Raw genomic sequence first — 19,686 nt, 5'->3', positions numbered from 1 at the left:
ATTTAACAATATACAGGAATATATTTGCATGTCAACAGATATCAGATTACATAATCATTTTTTTTTTTCTTTTTCCTTTTTTCTTTTTTTTTTTTGAAACAGAGTCTCACTCTGTCACCCAGGCTGGGGTGCAGTGGCGCGATCTCGCCTCACTGCAACCTCCACCTCCAGGGTTCAAGCGATTCTCCTGCCTCAGCCTCCTGAGTAGCTGGGATTACAGGCACCCGCCCCTACGCATAGGTAATTTTTTGTATTTTTAGTAGAGATGGGCTTTCATCATGTTGGCCAGGCTGGTCTCGAACTCCTGACCTTGTGATTCACCCGCCTTGGCCTCCCAAAGTTCTGGGATTACAGGCATGAGCCACTGCGCCTGGTCAACACATAATCATTTTTAATGCTTGCATAGCATTACATTTATTAATGTACTATACAATGTTTTGGCAATCCTTTCTTCTTGGACATCTCAGTTGTTTCTATTACGCTCTCCCCTTCTTTGTGCAAACTGTCCTGAGTCTCATTACTGTTTTGAGAATTTACTTTAGAGCATGGGTGTCCAATCTTTTGGCTTCCCTGGGTCATACTGGAAGAAGAATTGTCTTGGGCCACACATAAAATACTAATGCCAATGATAGCTGATAATTAAAAAAAAAGGTCCATGCCTAATTTTCGTGATTATCTGCCCCCACATAGGCAAAAAATGTTCTTGCATTCAAAGGGTCGGACACAGCTGCTTTAGAGGGAACACCGTGGAGACAGATGGCAGAAATATTTTTCAGTTATTTTCTCATAATTTCTACTGTCAAGCAGGAAGCCCTGTGAAGACCAGTGAACTTAATAAAGATGAAGTGGAAAAATGAGGTTTGGACTAGACAGTCTGGGGTTTGAATCTGTCTCCTGTCACTAGCTGTGGAACGTTAGATCAGTTATTTAGCCTAAATCTCCATTTTCTCATCTGTAAAATAGGGATAATAATGTTTATTTCATAGAAGTATTTGGAGGATTAGCAATATCATATGTAAAGAATCTAGCACGGTGCCTAATACAATAGCGGGTGCTCAAGAAATGGTAGATGTATACTAGTTTTTACCATGACCTTTTCCTTAAAATACGGATCACCAAGGAAATATCACATTTTCAAAAATGCCACTATCATAAATGTCTTTTAAAAAATAGTGAGAAAGCTTACTGATATGAACAGAATGGTTACCGTAGCTGTAAGCAAGACAGTGTGTCCAGAATCTTTTGTGCCACTTTCTGAAGAACATTAATCAGTCGGATCACAATGTGGTTTTAAGTCATACTGTGGTTTCAATGACAAATTTCAGACACAAAATAAGAGAAGGAACACGAAACCTTTGGCTTTTCCTTTATGAACTTTATAAAACATTTAATTTCACCAGTGGACACATGTTCTAGTAGCTACTAAACAAGTTTGACTATTCGAGAATGATTGTTGAACAACCTCTATAATCTACCAAAATGGACATATTGACCGGTAGACCGGGATTAGTTCTGAGGTTCCCAGTTTATTTTTATTTTTATTTTTATTTTTATTTTATTTTTTGATACAGAGTCTCGTTCTGTTGCCAGGCTGGAGTGCAGTGGCTTGATCTCGGCTCACTGCAATCTCTGTCTCCCAGGTTCAAGCGATTCTCCTGCCTCAGCCTCCCGAGCAGCTGGGATTACAGGCGTGCACCACCATACCCAGCTAATTTTTGTATTTTTAGTGGTAGAGATGGGGTTTCACCATGTTGGCCAGGATGGTCTGGATCTCCTTGTGATCTGCCTGCTTCGGCCTCCCAAAGTGCTGGGATTACAGGCGTGAGCCAGTTCTTTATAAAAGTTTGCTCTATCCTCCAACCCCAATGGAATAGAGCAATCCAAGACCATTTCAAATGAAAAGACATAATTGGGGAAAGTAGTAGCAGATAGAGCAAGGTGTTGAGTAGGCTCAGAAATGAGATGACTCTTGTTGAACAAAGTCTACAGATCATGAATTTTAGGCAGATTTACAAATAAGGATAGCACATGCTCTGTAAACAGCAGCTGTTGCCACAAGCCAAAGGGCAATATTTACATGAATCCTGTGGCAAGGTCTGTTGACCAAGCATCGACCTTTCCAGCCAAATTCATATACTTGATAGCACTTTCAGCCGCGTCATCTCGAAAAGGAAGGATTGCATTATACATGCATGGAAAATTGCCAACGTACAAATATGTTCTGCCCCCAAATAAATTTCTAAATTCTTTTTTTGGAACTTGGAACACATGTCCCCACACACAAAAAAAGGTGTTAAAAAGGGATGTGAGTTTCCCAGATTTCCTCACAAAAGTGCATTTAACCCACGATGTAACTGAAATAATGTACACTGACAATGAGAAATACAGTGGAACAAAACTGACTTGAAAGTAGGGACACACCAATACACAACAAATATTTCTTGAACTTTTCTCCTTTGCAGTCCCATGCAATGAAAGAGGAATTCTATCTTCCAATAGCTGCAATTTGGTGAAAAATAAATCCTCCACTGTTGCTGTCCTTAAGGGTCCTTCTCAAGTCAGGGTATTTAGGGTGTCCATCGCCTCAAGTATTTATCATTTCTATGTGTTGGGAACATTTCATGTCCTCTCTTCTAGCTATTTCGAAATATACATTGCATTGTTTGTTCACTAGAGTCATCCTACTCTACTTTGAACATTAGAACTTATTCCTTCCATCTAACTGTATATTTGTACTCATTAACCAACCTCTCTTCGGTGATCCGCCTCAACCCCACACACCCTTCTCAGATTTCTGGTACCTATCATTCTACTCTCTCCCTCCATGAGATCTACTTTTTAGCTCCCAGGTAGGAGTGAGAACATGTGCCTGGCTTATTTTGTGCAACATAACCTTCAGTTTCATTTATGTTGCTGCAAATGAAATTTCATTCTTTTTTATGGCTAAATAGTATTTCATTGTGTATATAGACCACATTTTCCTTAACCATTCATCTGCTGATGGACTCTGATTGATTCTGTATCATGAAATGATTTTATGTCCATGATCGTTCATACTATCAGTGTATTATTACCAAATAATAATGGAGGTGCAAATAAGACCTGTGCCAAAAAATCACAGTAATTCATTTCAATTACTAATATTGAGTGCCTACCACATGTTGCCCCAAGTTCGGTGGGGAATCTTGACCTTGTCCCCTAGGAATTTAAAAATGTAGTGGTGAAGGCAAGAGAAGGGTTACTGCACATTGGCCACCTGAGAGGTACCAGAGGTGAAAATAGAACAAATAAACCTAAAACTTGAGAGTCAGACTGCCTTGAAAGTGAATGTTTGCAGTTGCAATCAAGAGATTCAAGGAATGCTTCTCTTTGTGCAGAATTTAGGAAGGTGGAAACAGCACCGCTAATCCTATCTCTTTAGCGACCTGGGAAAGGGCAGTCCCAGAGGTGTTCCGCGCTTTGCAAATGGTGAAAAAGACCTTCTACAGTACAGTTATGAGCAGAGGAAAAGTTCTTTGTGCAAGGGGAGAGCGCCCCGAGGTACAAAGAGCAGATTTAAGGGAAAGAGGATTCGTTTTGCACGCATCTGCGAGGGGAGCTCAGGCTCACTGTTGGGGGCGTGTGGGAAAGGGGATTTTTAGGGGACCGCGAGTTGTGGGTTCCCGCCTCCACCCCTGTCCGCGCCCCACACTCAGGCAACAGTTGGTCGTGCGGGGCCGGCCCGGGCTCTGGGTGGGGAAGGGAGTCTCGCGATCGTTGAGGGGGGTGGAGGAAGGGGGGAGAGTGACGGGGGGAGGCCATGACGTAGGGTGGGTGGACGGAAGTGGGGCAGGGTTGAGGGTTATTTAAAGAAGGGGGGGCCTGAGCGAAGGGGTTGGAAGCGGAGTGATTCCCCACCCCTGCTCCATCTAGCTCTTTCCAGTGCAGGCACTGCCGCCGCCCAGGAGCCCTCGTCCCCTGTCTCGTCCCCCTCCTCGTTCCCGCTCCCACGGCATGGAGCAGGACACCGCCGCAGTGGCAGCCACCGTGGCAGCCGCGGATGCGACCGCCACTATCGTGGTCATAGAGGACGAGCAGCCCGGGCCGTCCACCTCTCAGGAGGAGGGAGCGGCCGCCGCGGCCACCGAAGCCACCGCGGCCACGGAGAAGGGCGAGAAGAAGAAGGAGGTAAATAGGAAGGGGGTGTGTGTGTGTGGTGGACAAATCCTGTGCCTGGCCCCTCTGAGGGGCCCAAAGCCTAACCTTTCGGCGCCGACAGGTACCCGCGGAGCTTTGCGGGGCTGGGGGCGGCGGGTGCGGGGGTCGGCGGCGGAACCGCCTGGCGTTCGCTCCCCTCCCCCTTTCCTTCTCGCCGCCTGGAGGACGGGGGCGGGGCTGGGCGCGGGCGGGAGCGGCGCGGGGTGGAGGGGTGCTCGCTCTCCCGAGGCCTGGGGGCTCGGGAGCCCCTCGACAACCCTCGACCCCCTCCACCTTCCCGGAACTCGGGTAACGGAGTGGGGGATGGGGCTGTGCAGGAAAAAGCCTCCGCCTCTCCCTCTCCTCTCGCTCGCTCCCTCTCCCCCCCTTTCCCGTCGGCCTCTGCCTGGGAAATCTGGGCCCTTCAATCCCACACTCGCGCTAAAGGGGTTTTGCTGGGGCTTTTTTTTTTTTGTAATTCGAATTTCAAGGTGCTGCTGGTGGTTGCTGGGTGGAGGGTGACAGGGAAGACATTTCTTTCTTTCATTGGCAATGTCAGTCTTTTGGATGGCAGGAAAAAAAACCATCCCTTGTTCGTATGAACCCCGCCTGCCGAGGTGGGGGTGTCACCCCGAGGAAAGGAGCTCTCTGCGTCGCACCCCCCCACCCCCCCAAACTGAGGAACCGCGGACGCTGGCTTAGGAAAATTTCCAACATCTGCACCCTCACCCTCTTCTGCCCCGCCCCCGACGGTATAGGGTTTCACTCCAGGGCCACCCCAATGGTCCCTCAATCCGGCCCCAAGCTTTCCAGGCTTCCGCCTCCCTCTCCTAGTGGGCGCTGCTGGCTCCTGGACACACACAGGTTTTTTTTTTTTTTTTTCCTTTAATTTTTAAAAAACTCAGCGTCGCCAAGATGAGCTGCTTCTAACGTAAGGGAACCGCTCTGACACATATTAAAGCCAATCCAGATATATATTATCTCCATAAGGCACATTTCGTGTGGCCCGAGACATGCAGATAAAACTATAGAACATTGAAAAATTGACATAAAAATAGGATGGGGCATAAGTATTTTTGATGTATGATAAAATTGCACAACTAATCGTTTATAGGTGGATTTTTTCCCCATTTACGAGTAGTCATATCGCAGTTTTAAAAAGGTGGGTAATTATGCTTTAGAGATCTCAAGTGGCTTTGTCTGAATCATTATATGATACTATACGACCAAATGAAAAGCTTTTGAGGAAAATTAACACCTTTCGCCTTAAATGAGAAGAGTAATTTTAAATTTAGCAGTTGCTTATGTGACATATTTTACTGTTAAAAGGTTGACTAAACAGAAGGACAATTGTAGTGCTAAATGAAAACCGTAGAAAATATACACATTGTAAGATCTACGCGGTACTTGGATTAGTAAGACAATATTGTTGATTAAAAGTGGGCATAATACCAAGCATCAATATAAATCAAATGTTGGGAAATTCGGAAATGTCTCTGTGCCTTTTATTCCCTAGACTGGGCAAATGTGAGTGCCAAACTGCCTTTTTTATGGCAGGAAAGGTTGTCGAATTTCCAGATTGTATAAATTTTTGAATTTTGTATAAAATTTTTAATAAAATTTTGAATTGTGTAAAAACAAGGGACCAATAAAAAAAACTGTATAATATAAACACTGAATTGATGCCTACATATTTGTCAACTCTGTTGCCTCATCAGAAATAGCCCTACCAGTACTTCATTTGTCCACCCAGGGTAGGGGAATGAGGCGCTGTATGTCAGGAACTTCCTGGATAGCTGAAGTTTAGCCACTGCATCATTTTTATTTTTAATTTTTCCTTAACAATTGAAATACATTACATACTACCCTGACACTTTAAATTGTGTACTAAAAGTGCAGATTAACCTCTTCTTCATGGTCATCAGTTAGTGTACTCAAACAGTGACACAAAGGCACCTGAAATCCTGCAGGTTGTTCCCTCTCAATTAAGTAACCACCTGCCAGACTCTTCCATTATTGTGTTGATTTTTAAAAATAATTTTTCTGACCGGGCGCGGTGGCTCACGCCTGTAATGCTAGCACTTTGGGAAGCCGAGGCAGGTGGATTACTTGAGGTCAGGAGTTCAAAACCGGCCTGGCCAGTATGGTGAAGCCCCATCTCTACTAAAAATACCAAAAAAAAAAATTAGATGAGTGTGGTGGCGGGCACCTGTAATCACAGCTACTTGAGAGGTTGAGGCAGGAGAATCGCTTGAACCCAGAAGGCTGAGGTTGCAGTGAGCCGAGATCACACCACTGCACTCCGACCTGAGCGACAGACTGAGACTCCGTCTCAAAATAAATAAGTAAATAAATAAATAAATAAATAAAATTTTTCTGTCTTCTTTCTTAATTGCCAGACTGTTAGCTATCACTTTTTAAACACCTCATCTAGTTTCACCAGAAATAATATGTTAGTTTATGATAAAAGAATATAGGTGTAACAAAACCATAAACTCGTTTGAAAACAGCTGTAAAATACAAAAGTGTCAGTGATAAAGCGGAGAAAGGGAATTAATGACACGTGCATCCCAAGGATGAGGGATGCTACTGCAGTGGAAGACATTTTCGTCTTGGGTTCCTGCTGTGCCTTCTTGTAGAGTGCGTTCCTCTAGCCATCTTTCCCATGTCTTTTACTGTTGCTTGTATTCTCGGTGACATGGGAAGCCAGATTTTCAAACTTGGTGGAATTGTCTACCAAATAAAAGAAAATAGGTTTCTGAATGAGAGCGCTTTCATGATGAATACAGTAGATGAGATTTAGTGAATTTACCTGTGGCATTTATCTACTCAAAGGTATTTTTGCTTACCTTCTGGTTGTTGAACTTACTTGGTTTAAGTGACGGTTGGATTACCCAACACTGTAGAAATTGGAGATGGTATCTTTGGTAATGAAAACGTCAAGAAAAAGGTTATGGTCTTTAAAACAAGCCGTTTTGTTGACCTTGTGCTGCGTTCTCATGGCACCTAGACTCAGATAACAAAATCCAAAGGAATTCATTAGAGTCTCTTAGTCACCTTTCATCTTTTCTTGTATGAAAAAATGTAGTTTTGAGAATGCACACACACACACACACACACACACACACACAAATGAGAAGGTTTAGAAGATAGGTATTTTAAAATTTGTTGTGGAAGATAGTGCCAATTAAGTAATTACCCACAGCTTTTAATAGCCCTGCTCAAGATTAGAAATTTTAATTAGCATATAATTAGATTTTGATGGTAGTCTACCGCAAGGTAAGCAAAAAAGTAGTGGGTAAAATGTTTTTCTAGGATTAAAGCTTTAATTTTCTGTAAGTGTACTTCCCACATTATTATATACACTTGTGTATATGACGAAGTTATTTTCACTGTTTTGAAACTGGAAAACTACACGTCATATAGCCTTTCAAGGAATGAATGGTAAAGGTATGGATTTGATACCCAATTTTTCTTGTTGCTTTGAAAATAAATACGATTTATATTATATATGGCAGTCTGAAAGTGTGAATTTGAGGGGCTTTTCAGCAGTTTTCTATTCTCATCCATCCAGGATTACCTTCAAAACGTTCCACATAGATATGTACATGTCGGATGCTGTAAATCAAGATGGTTATTATTTGGGTTAGTGTAACTGAATGATATCTGATCAGTGCTACAAAGTAAGAGTCTGGACAAGGTCAAATTCTATAATCTCAGTTTGGATTTCCTCAAAATAGAAATTTTAGTAAATATTAGAAGACATATTGGGGCCATATCTTTCTTATGTTTAAGGTCACTTTCTGTTGATTTTTGACCTAAGTTTTCAGAAATAGTTTGGCAAAAGCCATGATAGTTTTCACCAACAAATTTGTGTTTTCACTTAACGCAAAGTCTGTGTTAAAAATGAAATACTCTCATCTTTGGTTCTGATGGGTAGATTTGTGTTTTTATTGTTTTATTTCTTGATTTCTTATAGGGAAGGAGGCTTATTCTATATATGTGTTTATATTTGCCAGTACAGGCTTGTCTTTACAAAGGATAGGGTGCATGAGATAACCCCCTTCCCCAGATAATCTCTGTATTAAGTTATTGATTGATGTTAGTTTTTGCTAAATTACAATTTTGAAATAGCAAACGTTAATAGTTAAATAGCCTTGATAAATTGCTTCTACAAAATATTTATGCAATATAAATAGTTTAGTTTTCTTTCCAGTTAGAGAAAATTAACATAAGCCAAAAGTTTAAAACTGCACTATTATATTAAGTATATATGATGACATTGCATTACATAAAAAATTAAATATTCTTATAATGCTATGAAAACAATTTAAAAAGCATTGTTTTAGGAACAGAAACCACAGTTTTTCTTCTGAAAGTGTGGCATATTTCCATGACATGAAGGAGTGTTTCTGAGAATTAATATTTACTTTCTTTGAATTCTTTGGTTTGTGGTTGATATTAGCCTTTTCTAGATTTTAAAATCTCTTATTTAATGTTTACACATTTTCTTACACTGTAAATTAAAGAATGGATGAGAAAGCTCAATGTTTCGTCTTTTGGGTTTTATTCCAATTAATATTTCTCTGGCATTCACAATTTTTCAGATGTTTTTATTGGACCTCAGGTGTACAGAACTGGATTAATCATAAGCCTTTCTTTGTGACATGCTCTCATCATCAGTCCATGCATGTCCCACATTGATTTATATATTTAGTTATGTAATTGCTTTCCGCCTTCTTGTAATGAGAACATTGACCAATTTAAGAACCTTGCTTTGCAATTTGATGACATTTATTTTCTTTGAAATTCTAGAAAAACGTTTCTTCATTTCAACTCAAACTTGCTGCTAAAGCTCCTAAATCTGAAAAGGAAATGGACCCGGAATATGAAGAGAAAATGGTAAATGTACTCTTGGATAGGATAGTGAATGCTGTAGTTAATTTTTATAGTTGAGATGTTAAAGATGAAAAAATATGTATGTATGTATAATGCATAGAGAATCATCGATTTTAGAATTGGAAAGTAATTTAATATACAGTGTGTCACAATATTTTATGTTGAATAAATTAACCTCATTTTCAGATGAGGAATTAAAGGATCAGGGAAGCTCTATGTCATAGTTGGGACTAGAAGTCACATCTCATTTTTGTTCAGTACTCTCTGTCCCATAATAAAATACTTTAAGTTAGAAATATTTATTTATGAGGTGAAAATATCAGTGGTAATACCATTGTGGCTTTGTGACCTGAGAGAAATCTAGTCACAAAGCCAGATTTTCATATTTTTCTTTCTTTCTCCTTCTTTGGACATATGAATAAATGCTACACATTAATGAAATATGTAATATGTCAGTACACTTTAAAGGGAAGAATATTTGTCCAGTGCATGAAAATATCACATATTTAAGCAGCATAATCTTAGTTATACTTACATATTGCTTGCTGTAATACATTTAATTATTTAATTTTTAGTCACTAAAATCCATATTTTAGCCTTAATTTTAACTAAACCCTTATAACCTTGGATCTTTCAACAATTTGACAGGTGGTTGAAATGGATTTTTTTTTCTCTGAGGGATTGTTTTTGCAATAATATTATAAAAATAAGTAGAGATGAAATAAATTTTTTTTGGTTGTTGATAGCTATTTTATAAGACTTTATGTTTAAGGCCACATCTAATGTAGGTAGGCAATGTTTTAGCAACTCTAAAAATAACATTCCAGTGAGGATAACATAAAATGGAAAGTTTTTGGCCTCCTTCCAGCTCATGGTCTGAATTTATCTAACTCTTATATTTATGTTAATGAACTCTTCTGTAAGTTTTCTGGGTTATTAATTATGCATCCTTCATTAGCAATCAAGTATTCTCTACTCTGTGGTTAGAAAGTGACTTTGAATAAATAAATAGTCTATTCTTTCCTTTATCTAGAATGATGTATATGTCTTTTGATCTTTTAAGATTTTTTAGTGAAACAAAGTTTTATTGCCTGTATATGATACATGTTCCCTGACCTTTTACAATTTATTGAGAAATTAGAATACATATCAACTTTTAATAGTTAATATATATTACTATTTCACATATATGTGTGTGTTTATATATTTTTCCCAAATTCTGCTTACTTTGGGGAGAAAGTTTATATGCTACTAGCATAAAATACAGTTTTCTAGATCCCTGTGAGTGAAGAGAGGAATGTTTGTTACATTATTATACCATGACATTGAAAATATTTTGAGACAAGATGATACTGTATTTTAAGATTTATTTCTGGATACAACTTGAAAATTCTTAAGAGTTCAGTTTATGGTATATATATATAATAGTTAATTTATATTTCAGTATTTGGGATATGTTACATATTTGATGCTTAATTTTGTTACTATTTTATTTAATAAAATAATGTTTTGGAAAGAGGGTTTGCTTTATGATTATGACTCTTTAAGAAGGATATTTGTTACTGGGGAATTTACTGTCTGTTAGATCATTTTTCTTCCCTTCAAACTATTTGAAAATATATTTTCAAATTCTGCTATTTATTAGCTCTGCAAGGTTGGGCAAATTACTTACCCTCTCTGTACTTCAGTATCATGTAGTTACAGTGGAGATGATACCTGTAACTACGTCATAGGTTTCTTAAGATAATTGAATGGATTAATATGTTTAAAGTGCTAAGAGTGTTGTACAAAGTAAATGCAATACAAGTATTTTTTAAATGACTTTGAAGGAATGAAAAGCAAAGTCCTCACTTTTGTTTTGCAAATTAGAAAGCCGACCGAGCAAAGAGATTTGAATTTTTACTGAAGCAGACAGAACTTTTTGCACATTTCATTCAGCCTTCAGCGCAGAAATCTCCAACATCTCCACTGAACATGAAGTTGGGACGTCCTCGAATAAAGAAAGATGAAAAGCAGAGCTTAATTTCTGCTGGAGAGTATGTTGGCACCTCTCTCTCTACTTTCTTTCCTTTCTTCTGCCTTTTCTTCCTCCTGTCCTCCCTTGATCCCTTCATGCACCCCTTCCCTCTTTATTGTTCAGTATACCTTCATGTGACAAAAAATAAGGGTATTGCCATTATAATTATGTTTTGAAGACAACTATATTTTTTTCTCACTAGAGGCTGATCAGTAAAAATGTAGGCTGGTTCTACCGATTTCTAAGCAATACCTTGGACAACTCATTCTTTTTCTGTAAAAGATAATAGCCATGTACACTGATTTAATTGATACCTTAGCATTTGGGTCGAATATGAAAGGATTTCCTTTTTTAATTTCAGCTACCGCCACAGGCGCACAGAGCAAGAAGAAGATGAAGAGCTACTGTCGGAGAGTCGGAAAACATCTAATGTGTGTATTAGATTTGAGGTGTCACCTTCATGTAAGTACTTCAACACATTGGTGAGTCCTTTTTCAATTTAGTTTTAGAAAAATTTTACTTGAGTATGTTAATGAAAGTATGAAACGTCCTTGCATTTTTTCCCCAGATGTGAAAGGGGGGCCACTGAGAGATTATCAGATTCGAGGACTGAATTGGTTGATCTCTTTATATGAAAATGGCATCAATGGCATTTTGGCTGATGAAATGGTAAGGAATTGGTAGCTAAAACCACATTCTCAGTTATCATTGATTTTTATGTAAATTTGAAAAACCTGAGCTTACCTGCCCCGCTCCCCGATGCCTGGAGGCTTTTTTAAAGTTATTACCATGTAAAAGGTATTTTGTAGTCTTAGAATTATTATTATTTTTTTGAGAGAGGGTCTCTCTGTGTTGTCCAGGCTTGAGTGCAGTGGTACAATCTCGGCTCACTGCGCCCTCGACTTCCAGGGTTCAAGCGATCCTCCTGCCTCAGCCTCCTGAGAAGCTGCGACTCCAGGCATGTGCCCACCACACTGGGCTAATTTTTATTTTTATTTTTAGTAGAGACAGGTCTCGCCATGTCAACCAGACTGATTTTGAACTCCTGGGCTCAAGCAGTCCTCCCACCTCGACTTCCCAAAGTGTTAGGATTACAGGTGTGAGCCATAGCGCCTGGCTAGAATTGTTTCGTTAAGTAACTGCTAGAACACAGACTTTCACAGGCCATAAAAGTCTGCTTTCCTCAAATGGTCCAAAAACCTTCCCTGTACTTTTGTTTTTGTTTGCAGTTTGGCTTCCAGGAAGCACAGAGTCAAGATGGATGCCCAAATGATGCCTTTATGTAACTTTTTAAAAAAAATTTTTTTGAGATGGAGTCTTGCTCTGTCACCCAGACTGGAGTGCAGATCTCAGCTCACTGCAGCCTCCACCTCCCGGGTTCAAGCAGTTCTCTGTCTCAGCCTCCTGAGTAGCTGGGATTACAGGCACCTGCCACCACATCTGGCTAACTTTTTTTGTATTTTTTGTAGAGATGGGGGTTCACCATTTTGGCCAGGCTGGTCTTGAACTCCTGACCTCGTGGTCCACCCGCCTCGGCCTCCCAAAGTGCTGGGATTACAGGTGTGAACCACCCCCACCCTGACTTTATGTAACCTTTAATGGTCTGCCCCATGTGTCCTTCTGTCTTTTCCTATTCTTTATCTACTTGTCTTTCTTACTTTCCTTGTCGTCTCTTTATTTCTATTTTGCCATCAATTTATGTTCCATGTTTTCATTGTAGGCTACCTGAAATCCTTTTGGGAATAAGGCGGGGTATACAAACCAAGCAATACATAAATGACTGACTGAATATATGCATGTGTGAATGAATATCAATATTTTGACTTGTGAACAATCAAAAAGTGCATAGGTGGAATAAGGAACGAATAAAGAGTAATGCTGAATCTTGATACGGTACAGTGCATGGTGGGGCTTTGGAAATCAGTGAAGGAGTTATAAATGTGTAAATAAAATAACCGAACAGGAAAAAGTAAGGCACATAAGATGCTAATTCATCAGCTAAAGGGGGAATATATGAAGGCCTATATTTGTATTTTAAGACCAAATTAATAAAATGGGATTTAAGAGAGGGCAAGGAAAGTTCTAAATCCATATAACTCAATGATATTCGTATTTATGTGACTCTGAAACCATCCTTGTAACCACTATTATCCAGAAGAGCCACATGATGATATGTGCCCTATGGTGTCTAGTATAGTTAGTAGTCAGTCACATAAGTACTCATCCCTGGTTGAGCAACTGTTGGGTATGTGGCAGAGGATCCCTTAAAGAAAGGGTCTGTAGCTCCTTATATTTAGGTATTCTGATTTGAAGACTATTGTCAGTTCAGAGGGGGAGGAGCTTGGTAAATTGGACAATGGAAGGACCAGGATTATTTGCCCCAAGCAGCTCTCGGCTGCAGCCTGTCTAAACATGAAGGATCTGATCTTTAGTGATGTATTTATGCTGATACCAGATATATTATATATAATATATGATATATAAAATATATAAAAACTATAATATATATCTGGTATCAGCATAAATATATATTATATATAATATATGTTTATATAATATATAATATGCATGTCATATATACTTAGATATAATATCTAAGTATATATGACATGCATATTTATATGTATATATATTTTTTGAGATGGAGTTTTGCTCTTGTTGCCCAGGCTGGAGTGCAATGGCGTGATCTTGGCTTACTGCAGCCTCTGCCTCCCGGGTTCAAGCAGTTCTCCTGCCCCAGCCTCCCAGGTAGCTGGGATTACAGGCGCCCGCCACCACATCTGGCTAATTTTGTATTTTTAGTAGAGATGGGGGTTTCACCATGTTGGTCAGGCTGGTCTCAAACTCCTGACTTCAGGTGATCCACCTGCCTTGGTCTCCCAAAGTGCTGGGATTACAGGTGTGAGCCATTGCACCCAGCCAATACTAGATATGTTTTAATTCCTAAAAAATAGACACTTTAAGAAGTATAGAAAATTTGGAAAAAAATAAATAAATCATTAAAATTAAATTATACTTGTGCTACTTAGAAGTAACCACAGCTAACATTTTGGCATATTTCTTTTTAGTCTTTTTCTTCTGGTTGTACTTATTTTGTATAGTTAAAATCATATTGTATGTATAATTTGGCATTCTGATTTATTTACATTCACACGTATTTTCCATGTAATTAAGACATTTTCTGAACATAATTATTACATAATAATCCTAGGAAGGTACCATAATTTTATTCAACTTCTCTCTTATTGCTGTTCATTTGGATTGCCTGATGTATAGTGTAAATAATGCCACTATAAGAATCTTGTAATTTAGTTTTTCTGTACCTCTCAGATTATTTCCGTAGGATTCCTGGAAGTAGAATTACTTGATTAAGGAATATAAACATTTTGAGGTTTTGATGTACAGTATTCATAAAAATGTCTCGTTAAGTGACGTATCAGATAGGATACAATCTAAAAAAAATAGCTTTAAGCAGACATTTATAAAAAGAAGTATGTATCTTGCTCAGAGATAAAACCAAAGCAGTTTTAAGAGGCCAAAAAAGGCTTAGTTCCCTTTCTTATGGGTTAGGTATCCGTTCATAGGTATTGAATATGTTATTTTTTAAAAACTCTTCTGGAATTGGTGATCTCTCTAAGGTTCTTTCTGGCTGCAAAGTTCTGTTCTTTTGTGGTTCCTAAGGTTTTTAAGAGTGTGAGATGCAAGTACAGAGCCACAAGCCCCTTGAGACACATAGTCTGAATATTTAATGTCTGGGCTGTAATAATGTTAGGAACAATAGGAAAGAAAGACCAGTATCTAAGCAGGCTGGCAAAGGAAGCGTGTCTTTGTAAAACAAACATACAGAAAATTCCTAACTTCAGAACAAGTAGAAAAATTATATAGTAGATTGCTTGCTCCTTTAGGAGGAAAAATGTTCTAAATAGAAAGTTGCTTTGTTGAGCAACATTCTGACTGCAAGTTACTGGTTTCAGTTTGTGCTCACGGTAAGTACGATACTGAATTGGAATGATTTGATTATCTTCTTTAAAAAAAGTATTTGGTATTTTTACTTTTCATTGGTAGAAACATAATTACCTTTGCGAGATAGTGGACAAAGATATTTTATTATGTTGTTGCTAACAAAATGTTTCCATACAGAAAAAATGTTCATGTATTTTTTTCCTTGTGATGATAATGCAGGGTCTTGGGAAAACTTTACAAACAATTGCTTTGCTTGGTTACCTGAAACACTACCGAAATATTCCTGGACCTCACATGGTTTTAGTTCCAAAGTCTACTTTACACAACTGGATGAATGAATTTAAACGATGGGTCCCATCTCTGCGTGTCATTTGTTTTGTTGGAGACAAGGATGCCAGAGTAAGTGAGAAACAAGTGTAAAAAGACAGTCAAGAATAACAACATTTCTGGAGTTTAGTTACATATTATTGCTGTTAAAAACATCTGAGTTGACTACTACTAAGTAAGACTTAAGTTGTACGTACCCTAAGCTAGGCTCTGTTTTAAGTGTTTTGCATCTATTTAATTCTCACAACACTCCCATGAGGTAGATATATCACCTATTAATAATAGACAATCCATTATTATGCTTCGTCTACTTTTGCTTTAACTAGTTAATTAACCTAAGCAGTTTTGAATTGTACTTTGAGTGACTTTTCATTAAAAACATCTTATTTTATTGACAGTATATCTTACTGGTGACTCTCATTTGTGCTATTTTGAAGCCAACAATATATAAATTTGCATGACCTAAAATTTTATATTTAAGTTTTTGACTTTTGACTTGGTATACACACATGCATATGCATGTACACAACTGGAACCTCTTCTGTATGTACAGAGACCCTCGTGTTTTGTGTTTATGCATAGACACAGCTTTCAGTTTTGGTCTTTGAATAGAAAAATATATGTCTATATATGTTCTCAGGTAATATTAGAAACTGGGCATTTTTTGGGGGGGGTGTTTAAATTAGCCATTTGTCAATCTAGTAGGCTCCAATCATTTTAGGACTGTAGAATTAATCTAAAACTAATACATTATGCAAAAATACTAAAATAATCAGCTTAGAAAGCATATTATTAAACTTTGTCTTCATTTTGCCTCCAGAGAACACAGTTTAGAGATGTATTCTGTTTTCCATATTTAGAAAGATTATCTAAAGATATCCTCAAAAGAATGGTAGCCTAATGAATTACATAATTTTATCCTCATCATTTTGCTTGAAGAAAAATTACTTAAATTTGTTTAAATTTAACATAAATAATTTAAATATTGAAATATTGAGCTCATAAGTTTGCAATTACAGGCCAGATTCTTCCCTATGCCTAATATTTCCCCAAAGCAAATTAGTCACTTAGAACTCTTTCTGGTCACCACTGTTAGCTAATGTAATACCACTCCATATAAACTTTGCATTTCTAAAGTATTGAACTTTTGCTGAAATTATTTCTTAAAGATTAAAAGCAAAAGATACATATCTAGGTTTGTGTTTTCATAATGTCTCAGTATATTTATTTTATGACTGCCCTATCTCTGCTTCCTGGGGAGGCTGGATTCTGGTGGCTTGAAAAATTTCTTTGTTTCTTTTTCCAGAGGTGGAGTCTCGCTCTGTCGCCCAGGCCGGAGTGCAGTGACGCAATCATAGCTCACTGCAGCCTTGAACTCCTGGGCTCAAGCGATCCTCTCACCTCGGGTTCCTGAGTTGCTGGGACTACACCACTGTGCCTGGCTTTGAAAAATTTCTTAATCTTGAAAACCAGTCTTCAAAGTTAGTGTTTTTCAAATTGTGAGTTGCTACCCATTAGTGGGTTGTGAATTCAGCTTAGTACTTGGTGACAACAATTTTCTACAACATTGAGAGAGAATGGAATAGCAAATTGCAGAGTGTTTCATACTATAATAAGGATAAATATTGCTTTGAGAAACTCTTAAGTTGCCTCTTTCTGTGTACACACACTCAAACATATATGTTTATACTGGATTGCAATTCAAAAGGTAATTTTACTGTGGGCCATGGTCAAAAGAGTTTGAAAACCAATAATTACTAATTACATAAATAATAAATGTACCATGTTCAGCACTTAGAGATTGATGTGGATATGAATAGAGGAAGTCCAGATCATTATATATAGACAGATTTGAATCTTCGTACAACATAGGATAGATATGTTGGGTCTTTGTATTTTCCTGGTCTTCTGTAAACATTTTATGAAGGTAATATTTTAATAATAAAAATTTGATGTAGGTTATAATAGGCATTTAATTGAGTTGGGAGATTATTAGAGATACTCTTGATCCTGTCTGATTGATACCAGTGTGCTTTGTGGCCCCTTCCTTTTCCACGCCAGAGGTATCAAAGGTAGTAGACATGGAAATGGGTTTGATTTCAGTTATGGCTTTGCTACTGATTGTATGGGGTTGAGTGTCTTGAAGGGCCTTAATTTTTTCAACTCTAAAATGAGAGCTTTTTGATTATGTGACACCTTTAATGTTTTTTCAAGATGTTTAACTCTAAATTTATCCAATAGTTACAAAAAATTCAAAGCAGAGCTAATTTAAATTAAAAATATGCATTTGTTCCACGAAACTTGTAGGTGAAACCATCAGACTGAGAGCTTCACAAAATCAAATAAGGATAGGTGTTAGCATGACTGAATGGGGTCTGGCACTCTACTTCTCTTTATTTTGTCTCCTATTCCCTAATGTCTTAATTAAATTTATAAATGTGATCACTTCCCAGGGTGCAACTGAGATCTCTGAAAAGGCCTTTTTTTTTTTCCTGTCCTCTTCAGTCCAGGTGATTCTCTTATACATAGTAGACACTCAGTAAATATCTGTTGAATGAGTCTGCAGTGTGTTTAGTGCATAGTTGTGAATTATGAAATAAAGACTTTGCAGGGAACAGTTACTTTTGTTTATGCACTGTAACTTCAGATTTATAAAACTGTTTTTTTTGAGGCGGAGTCTCGTTCTGTCACAAGGCTTGAGTGCAGTGGTGACATCTCAACTCACTGCAACCTCCCCGCGTTCTGGGCTCAAGCAATTCTCCTGCCTCAGCCTCCCAAGTGGCTGGGATTACAGGTGTAAGCCACCATGCCCAGCTAATTTTTATAATTTTTAGTAGAGACGGGATTTCACCATGTTGGCCAGGCTGTTCTTGAACTCCTGACCTCGTGATCTATCCGCCTCGGCCTCCCAAAGTGCTGACATTACAGGCGTGAGCCACCGTGCCCAGCCAGATCATCCCCTTCTTAATATAGATTTTGCTGCTTCCCATTAACTTTTGTGGTTTTATTTTGACCGATAACATCTGGAATTCAGCTCATACAAGTTAAAAATGCTCTGTCAACTTACCTACCATGTTGGCCACTGCCTGTGAAGACTTAAAAATAGTTTTAAATAGTCTCACTGTTTTCCATAGCCTCCTGTACTAGACAGAGCAAGTCTCCTTTATGAAATCACATTTGTAAACCTCATAGCAACATCTGGAACTTCACAAAAACATTAATGGGCTTCCATGACCTTTTAACAAAGTGTATGACTCAGCCCAGCTAGAAAATGAAGAAGGGACATACGAGAGTTCTCAAAAGGTTGGAATCATTCATGCACATTGAGTTCTTTCTATTTGTTTAAACTGTATTATCTTGGTAACTCTTGGATCTTGGCAAGAATATGTTGTTCAGAAAGAGTTACTTTGTCTATGTTCTTTTGGATGCCCCATGATATGAAGACAAGCCTAGTACCTTTGTGATTTCTGGTCATACGAACTTTTCTAGGTCATTGAATATGTGGTACTTCTGTAAGGGAAGCCTTTGTTTCTCTTCTGCTAATGAATATATTAGCAGGTCATCCAGATAATTGACCACACAGCTATCTTTGGGCCTCAGTTTTCCCATCTCTAAAACAGATGAAACTAAATGATCCTCAGAGTCTCTTACAATTCTTAATATTTTCTTGATACTTTAATTCTGTGATCATCTTGTAACATCTTCTAAATATAAATATATTCTAATATGAAGTATTTTATTTTGCGTTAGGCTGCTTTTATTCGTGATGAAATGATGCCAGGAGAGTGGGATGTTTGCGTTACTTCTTATGAGATGGTAATTAAAGAAAAATCTGTATTCAAAAAGTTTCACTGGCGATACCTAGTCATTGATGAAGCTCACAGAATAAAGAATGAAAAATCTAAGGTAAGTTATCAATATCTTTATTAAAGTTTTCATTTAATTACCAGATTTGTTTGTTCACGTTTCTGTATTCAGAATAAAAAATGATGGAACAGTCGGGTGTGCTGGCTCACCCAGCAGCAGTTTGGGAGGCCGAGGTGGGCGGATCACAAGGTCAAGAGATCGAGATGATTCTGGCCAACACGGTGAAACCCCATCTCTACTAAAAATACAAAAATTGGCAGGGCGTGGTGGTGCGCACCTGTAGTCCCAGCTACTTGGGAGGCTGAGGCAGAAGAATAGCTTGAACCCCGGGAGGCGGAGATTGCAGTGAGCTGAGATTGCACCACTGCACTCCAGCCTGGCAACAGAGCGACACTCTGTCTCAAAATGGAACATTGTGATTTTGTTCATGGAATGTG

At 38.3% G+C, this 19,686-nt stretch overlaps 1 protein-coding gene and 1 non-coding gene across 2 annotated transcripts in view; one reads left to right on the top strand and one right to left on the bottom strand.

Moving 5' to 3' along the window:
* Window positions 1-3,827: 3,827 nt before the first annotated feature.
* The window catches only part of SMARCA1 (SWI/SNF related, matrix associated, actin dependent regulator of chromatin, subfamily a, member 1), a 77,436-nt gene continuing 61,577 nt past the window's right edge, over window positions 3,828-19,686 (top strand). The window contains 7 exon segments of the mRNA XM_033201288.1: window positions 3,828-4,167; window positions 8,992-9,078; window positions 10,945-11,111; window positions 11,454-11,554; window positions 11,661-11,761; window positions 15,275-15,454; window positions 19,133-19,288. Of these exon segments, the coding sequence (XP_033057179.1) occupies window positions 3,994-4,167; window positions 8,992-9,078; window positions 10,945-11,111; window positions 11,454-11,554; window positions 11,661-11,761; window positions 15,275-15,454; window positions 19,133-19,288 (966 nt within the window). The 5' untranslated portion in view covers window positions 3,828-3,993.
* LOC117078673 lies at window positions 8,792-8,863 on the bottom strand. The gene has a single exon (XR_004435106.1). It is a non-coding gene; the product is annotated as a small nucleolar RNA SNORD112 (small nucleolar RNA).

Source organism: Trachypithecus francoisi, unplaced genomic scaffold (assembly GCF_009764315.1).
Source record: "Trachypithecus francoisi isolate TF-2019V2 unplaced genomic scaffold, Tfra_2.0 Lachesis_group6, whole genome shotgun sequence".
Lineage (NCBI taxonomy): Eukaryota > Metazoa > Chordata > Mammalia > Primates > Cercopithecidae > Trachypithecus > Trachypithecus francoisi.
This window is presented reverse-complemented; position numbering and strand designations above follow the sequence as displayed.